This window comes from Salvelinus sp. IW2-2015, unplaced genomic scaffold (genome assembly GCF_002910315.2).
Source record: "Salvelinus sp. IW2-2015 unplaced genomic scaffold, ASM291031v2 Un_scaffold1959, whole genome shotgun sequence".
In the NCBI taxonomy this organism is placed as follows: domain Eukaryota; kingdom Metazoa; phylum Chordata; class Actinopteri; order Salmoniformes; family Salmonidae; genus Salvelinus; species Salvelinus sp. IW2-2015.
Window position 1 is genome coordinate 127,227 of NW_019943312.1, and position 7,052 is coordinate 134,278.

A 7,052-nucleotide genomic window follows, 5' to 3' on the forward strand; every position below is an offset into this window, starting at 1 on the left:
CTAAGCTGTTGTTGCTCCTAGACGTTTCCACTTCACAATAACAGCATTTATAGTTGACCGGGGCAGCTCTAGCAGGGCATAACTTTAATGAACTGACATGTTGGAAAGTTGGTATCCTATGACGGTGCCACGTTGAAAAGTAACTGAGCTCTTCAGTAAGGCCATTCTAATGCCATTGTATGTCTATGGAGATTGCATGGCTGTGTGCTYGATTTTATACACCTGTCAGCAACTGGTGTGGCTGAAATAGCACCGAATCCACTAATTTTGAATTGATGTCCACATACTTTTGTATAAATAGTGTATCTCAGTATACATCGGACTGGAGGCTTACTAACTCAGGAGAACGACACGTCACGTGAGACTTTCTTCATGCTGTTCTTGGATCCGTGCATTAAGAGTCTCTCGGTCAAAAGAACGTTCTCGAGAGACGTGTGGCGAGAGGAGGCAGGCTCATAGTAAYGGCTGGAATGGAGTGAAAGGAGCGGTATCAGACACATGGAAACAACGTGTTTGGTGTCTCTGATACCGTTCCATTTATTCCTTTCCAGCCGTTACTGTGAGCCTGCCTCCTCTCGCCACACGTCTCTGTCTCTCAAATGAACCTTGTTGTAGCTAAGTGGGATTTTCAATTCATTTGGCAGTGTGCCTGTGGACTGGGGTCAGGGATTCCTTTCTAATTGGTCCTGACTGTCTTTGATCCCATCTGTGGTCCTCAAACATGCTGCGTGACCATGCTGTCTGACAATGCTCTGACCATGCAGTCAGACCATGCTTTGACCATGCTTTGACTATACTGTCTGACCATGCTTTGACCATGCTGTCTGACCATGCTTTGACCATGCTTTGACTATACTGTCTGACCATGCTTTGACCATGCTGTCTGACCATGCTTTGACCATGCTGTCTGACCATGCTCTGACCATGCTTTGACCATGCTCTGACCATGCTTTGACCATGCTGTCTGACCATGCTCTGACCATGCTCTGACCATGCTGTCTGACCATGCTGTCTGACCATGCAGTCAGACCATGCAGTCATGTACTGTACCTGCCAACCAGACGGAACCAGGGGAAGCGGTCGTAGAAGGGGTCTCCTCCAGTCATGATGTTCTCACAGTCTTCTATGGTGCTGCTGGGAACCTCTGCTGCTCTGTCATACATCTCTCTCATCAGGTCCAGACGCTGCCTGCAGGGGGCACCAGAGAGCAACACAGGACAACATCAGAATAGAGCATAGAGGTAGAGAGCGAGAGAGAGTGCCGTCACAGCAGCAAGATGTGTGGCCACAAGAAAAGGGAAACTAGTGAAGAACAAACACCATTGTAAATACAGCGCATAATTATTTTTATTTATTTTCCCTTTTGTACTTTAACTATTTGCACATTATTACAACACTGTATATAGACATAATATGAGAGAGCAAGAGCGAGAGAGAGAGAGAGAGAGAGAGAGAGAGGAGAGAGAGAGAGAGAGAGAGAGAGAGAGAGAGAGGGAGACAGAGAGAGAGAGGAGAGAGCAAGAGAGAGAGAGAGAGAGAGAGAGAGAGAGAGAGAGAGAGAGAGAAGAGAGAGAGAGAGAAGAAGAGAGAGAGACAGAGAGAGAGAGCGAGAGAGAGAGAGAGAGAGGGAGAGACAGAGAGAGAGAGGGGGGGAGAGAGCAGGAGAGGGAGAAGAGAGAGAGAAGAGAGAAGGAGAGAGAGGAGAGAGAAGAGAGAGGAGAGAGAGGAGAGAGAGAGAGACAGAGAGAGAGCAGAGAGGAGAGGGGGGGGGAGAGAGCGGGAGAGGGAGAGAGAGAGAAATACATATAACAATATATCTAGATAAATCTGAGATCCTGTTTTAGATTAAATTATCTCAATACTACGCTCCTGATAATGTAAAACTGGACCCACAATTACTGTAACATATAGTTCATTATCAGTTGTGCCTGGGATCTGGCCTAGTGCTGGGTTATTATTCTACAGTACCTAAGCTTCTCCAGGGTCCAGCAGTGTGTGGCTCCCCATTCTTCTGGTCCTGTACCTCCACAGCTACGATGGGTCCTGGGGGAACGGGCGGGTCGCTCTGTCCTTGGCTGCTGCCAGGGGGCAGCAGTTCAGTGGGCAGTGGGGGGAGTACAGGGTGTCGGGTCAGCAGCACACAACTGGAACTGGACCTAGAGAAGGGGGGGGGGGGGGGTCAGATCTGGGTTCAAATAGTATTGCTTTCTTTCAAAAACTTCAGCAGTGCTCAATGGAGCTTGCCGGTACAATAGAACCAATGAAATAGTCCCAAAATGCAAACCCCACCCCCGTCTGGCACTTAGACAGGCTCAATCAAACACTCCCAAGTAAACAAAACTTAAACCCAGATCTGGGACAGTTTATGCTGTCGTGACCCTCTCTCCTTGGTGAGGATCAAAATAACCCATCAGCTATGCAATGTTTGAGGATAGCCACAGGAGAGAGAGGAGAGGAGAGGAGGGAGGAGAGGAGAGGGAGAGGAGGAGGAGAGGAGAGGAGAGGAGAGGAGAGGAGAGCGAGAGGAGGGAGAGGAGAGGAAGGAGAAGGAGAGGAGAGAGGAGAGGAGAGGAAGGAGAGGAGAGAAGGAGAGGGAGAAGGGAGAAGGCAGAAGAGGAAGAGGAGAGGGAGAGGAGAGGAGAGGAGAGGAGAGGAGAGGAGAGGGGGGAGTTTGGCCTGTTTTATGACTTAAATACCTTGCAGAAACTATCCCCCACTCTGCAGAAATGGAAGGCTGAAAATCCTTTGTTACACAGAGAGACTTTGCCCCCAAAACTCCAACATACAAAAGTGGATATTGAAAAAATATTGCTAACATAAAGAATGTGGGAAATGGTCGGTGGGAATTAAAAGAACAATCCTGTCAAAAGTTTATTATTTTGTGATATCATTAAGGATGGTATAACTAAATAACTGTATCTCTGAGGTTGTACACATTCTAGTTGTAAGGTTTGCATCTAAATGTTGTATAAAATATATGATTAAGTATGAAAATACTTTTGTGAAGATAGCAATGTGATTTTAAGCCTTCTAAATGAGATAATGGCTTTTTATATAAACCTATGCCAAGTCAGTAACCACGCCCACGTGAACGCAGACATTGTGTCGGCGTGACAGAATGCCCCTTTGGCCAGAGTGGTTAAGAGGACTCGCTAACAAAATGTACATTAAACCAGCGTGAGCTGAACTTTACGAAATGGTGGGAACCTATGAAAACTAGACCAAAACATGCCGGGTTGCCGCCGGTGTGTAAAGTGGTCCTAGCTGTACCCTGAAAAATCAACCATTGAGACCAGACAGCGTGGAGCGGCTGAAAATTGTGAGACTAGAGAACGTGAGGACGTGGTCCACACGTTGAAATGATTAAAACTACAAGACCAGAAAATGTTAAGAGCCTCTGAAACTCTCGACGAGCGACGAAGGTGAAGACTAGACCAAACATTCTCAGTCTACAGCTGGCTATTGTGAAGTAGTTTAGAACAATTGACCAAGACGAGAGGGAAGGACAGAACCCTCTCACCACGGTGTGATAACACCTCTGATGTATCCATTCTAACGAACACTCCAGAACAAAAGAAGCCTACAACTAAGAAGGACATGGTAGACCTCTGGTAGACAACCAGAGACTTACATCGAACTACTCGCCATAGACGGATAGAGTGGTTTCAACAGATAGACGACAGAGAAAGACATCTACACGGAAATACAGGTTGCATTTCTCATCCGAATGAGCGGTTGTTAGGGTGCTAAATATTCATATTTACGGTGAGCGTAGTTTCCAAATGTATGTACGATAAGTCCACTCGCTTTGTCTCTCCCGCTCTTTATCTGTCCTCACCCCTTTCCATTGTGTAATAAGCTGTCATATCGGGTTAGTCCACTAGGGACTTTTCATATGCATTATGTTAGTAATCGATAACCTATACCATGTGTGTGTGTGTATGTATTTCTGTGTGATTATTTAGTTAGTTAGTAAATAAATAAGCCAATGTGTGTATCGCTGATTCATCACTTAGGGTTCATCCAGATTTACGGAGTCAACGACGTTCAGAATGAGACTGATATGAGGAAATGATTGATTGATGACTGGTATGATATCGATTGAGTTAATTCGTGAAACGGTAACTCGTTAAATAAACTTTTCCCGTGGTGCCCCAAATTACTAATTGATTAATTGTTACATGTTTAATTTAATAAAGTAATAATTAAACATAGTATGTAATTATTTGATAGATAGCAGTCATCACATTAATGATAGTCATGTCACAACACTTCCGGGGTGATACAGGGACATGCTGAACGTTCTCAAACCTTCTTCTTGAGTTCCACGCTGATGGCGTTAGCCTCCTTGAGGAAGATGGCGTTTCCCCACAGCAGGTCTCTGAGGGAAGTGAACTGGTAACAGCACCACTTCCTGAAACCCCACAGGGCCAGCTCCGTCTCCCTCTCTGTCCACAGAACTTCCTCCTCAGACTCCTCCTCTTCCTCTCCTATTACCTCAGGGTAAAAACGGTCCACCTGTTTCTGAAGGGCTTCCAGCTTGCTCTCATAGTCCTGTGGAAATGGTCACATGATCAGGCTTTACTAGAAAATATTCAATATTGTAAGACAAAATGTGAATATTTTGGTGGTCTTGTCCCTTCCTGGGTTTTGTCCATTTGTTAGTAGGTCTCACCAGCCTCTGCTGTTCTAGTAGGTTGTGGGTTTCCTCCCTCTCTTTACGATACTGGTCTTCCAGCTCCTGAAGCCTGAAGACACAACCACAGATATTATCTAAACTCTCCTCAGCTCTTACCTCTCGAACCCATCCCTCTAGCCTCTCCTCCTTTCTTCCCCCTCCCGCCTCCCAGCCCTCTCCTAATGAAGTGCCTCTCCCCCTCTTCCTGCCGCCCCCTACTCTAGTCCCTGCTTCCTCTCCCCTCTCCCTCTACTCCTCAGTCCGGCTTCCCCCTCTCCTCTCTAAAGTTTCTCTTCCGTCTTCCCCCCGGCCTCTCCTCTCCCCCGGCCCCACCCGCCCGCCTCTCCTCTCCCCCTTCTCCTCTCTTAGTCCTCTCCTTTATCCTTCTCCCCTTCTTCCCCCTTCTCCTCTCTTCTCTCTCAGTCCTCTTCCTTTTCCCCCCCTCTCTTCTCGTCCCCTCCTTTCCCTCTTCCCTCTCCTCTCCCCTCTCCTCATCCTCTTTTATGTCCTCTTCTTCTTCCCGCCCTCTCTCCCTCTCTCATCCTCTTCTCTTCCCTCTCTATCTCTCCTTCCTCTCACCTTATTCTTCCTTTCTCTTCCCCCCTCCTCTTTCCTCTCCGTCCTCCCCCTCTCCTTCTCTAGTCCTCTCTCTTTTCCCTTTCCCTCCGCTTCCTCACTCTTCCTGTGGTGGTAGTCGGTCTCCTTCCCCTCGGGGTCCTTCCTCTCCAGATTGTGTCTCCACCTTCTCTCTCCTCTCCTAGTGTCCTCTCCTTCGCCCCTCTCCGCTCTCTCTCGCCCTCTCTCGCTCCTCTCCTCTCTAGTCCTCCTCCCCTTCTCTCCTCTCCCCCTCCTCCTCTCTTCATCGCTCTCCTTCCCCTCTCCTCCTCTAGCTCCTCCCTCTGTCTTCCTCCCCTCTCCTCCTCCTCTCCCCCTCTCCTCTCTCCGTCTCTAGTTCTCTCCTGTCTTACCTCTGGTGCCATCTCCTGCTTCATGTCGATGCCCCGTTGTCCAGCAAGTTCTCTCTGTGCGAAGGCCGCAGTCCACGGACTTCAGCGGGGTTGTCAGCGCAGGGCATCCTACTCCTTCTTCTGAGCGCGCCTGCTTCTGGGTGGTTGAACCGGAACACGTGCTCTTACCAGGATAATGCAGGTTCCCTGGAGAGGAGCACAACAGAGGAAAATTCCAAACCATTCAGTGACAGGTAGAAAAATGATCTGTATATGAAATGATAAGCAGGATAGACATGCCTGTAAAGAAAGTGAATAAGCAGGATAAAATGGAATAGGAAAGTGTAAGGGACATTTTAGGACAGGGACCAGGGGAAGAGAAGAGAAAGCCAAAGAGGAGAGAGAGGGAAAGAAAAGGAGAAGGGGATTTGTCAGTGTACAACTGTAATGCCTTCAACTGAAATGTGGCTCTGCATTTAACCCAACCCTCTGAATCCAGAGAGGCGTGCAGGGGCTCCATAAATCAACATTCCACAGTCCTTAAAGGAGAGAGAGAGGAAAAAATAAGAAGAGAGAGCAGACAGAGAGAGAGAAGAGACGAGAACAGGAGAGAAGACAGGCAGAGATGAAGAGAGAGACAGAGAGAGAGAAGAGAGAGAGAGAGAGAGAGAGAGAGAAGAGAGGAGAGAAGAGTAGGAGGAGAGAGAGAGAGAGCATAGTTGACCCACCTGATTTGAGGACGGTAGCCTCTGTGACCCTCTTCCCGTTGACGTAGGTCTCAGCTCCCTCACAGGGCTCCAGGGTGACTGCTACTGGGGGAGAAGGGAGACAGACATGAGGGAAGCGCGCAGTATCCATAACAACCACAACAACGACAACGTCTCTGAAACGGATAGGGTCAGTTCCACTTCAATTCAGTCAAGTGCTGCAGTCATTGCTTTACAACGAAAGAAAAAACAGCATTTGTAATTGAAATCTCAGTTTACTTCCAGAGTTGTCATGGAATTGATCGCATCCTTGCTCTCTGATCTCTAGCATGTAAAGTCCATCCTTTCCCCTCGAAGGGTACACTTGTGCACTACCACATATGGATTTAAAAGCATGGGGTTGGTGTAAGCATTGGCTCTTAAAACCAATCCTATGCCTTTAAATCCAAGACGGGGAGTGGACAAGTGCACACGTGGAGGAAAAGGTGTGGAGATTCAGGACATAGGGAGAATTGCCATGGCAACCACAATAGCAGCACCATCCAGTCAGTCACAACAGTGTAGCAGGGTGTCAGTCACAACAGGGTAGTAAGGTGTCAGGGTCAGTCAGCACGCAGGGTAGTTGGTGCCAGTCACAACAGGTAGTAGGGTGTCAGTCACAATCAGGGTAGTATGGGTTGCCAGTCCCAAAGGGTTAAGTAGAGCCGTCAAGTGCACATC

At 47.9% G+C, this 7,052-nt stretch overlaps 1 protein-coding gene across 1 annotated transcript in view; it reads right to left on the reverse strand.

Moving 5' to 3' along the window:
* Positions 1-7,052, reverse strand: part of LOC112072554 (kinesin-like protein KIF1A) — a gene marked incomplete at its 5' end in the record, with an annotated part of 102,344 nt that overhangs the window by 85,776 nt on the left and 9,516 nt on the right. The window contains 9 exon segments of the mRNA XM_070439839.1: positions 1,051-1,188; positions 1,969-2,003; positions 2,006-2,140; positions 2,142-2,156; positions 4,312-4,554; positions 4,676-4,748; positions 5,727-5,832; positions 6,354-6,437; positions 6,612-6,703. Of these exon segments, the coding sequence (XP_070295940.1) occupies positions 1,051-1,188; positions 1,969-2,003; positions 2,006-2,140; positions 2,142-2,156; positions 4,312-4,554; positions 4,676-4,748; positions 5,727-5,832; positions 6,354-6,437; positions 6,612-6,703 (921 nt within the window).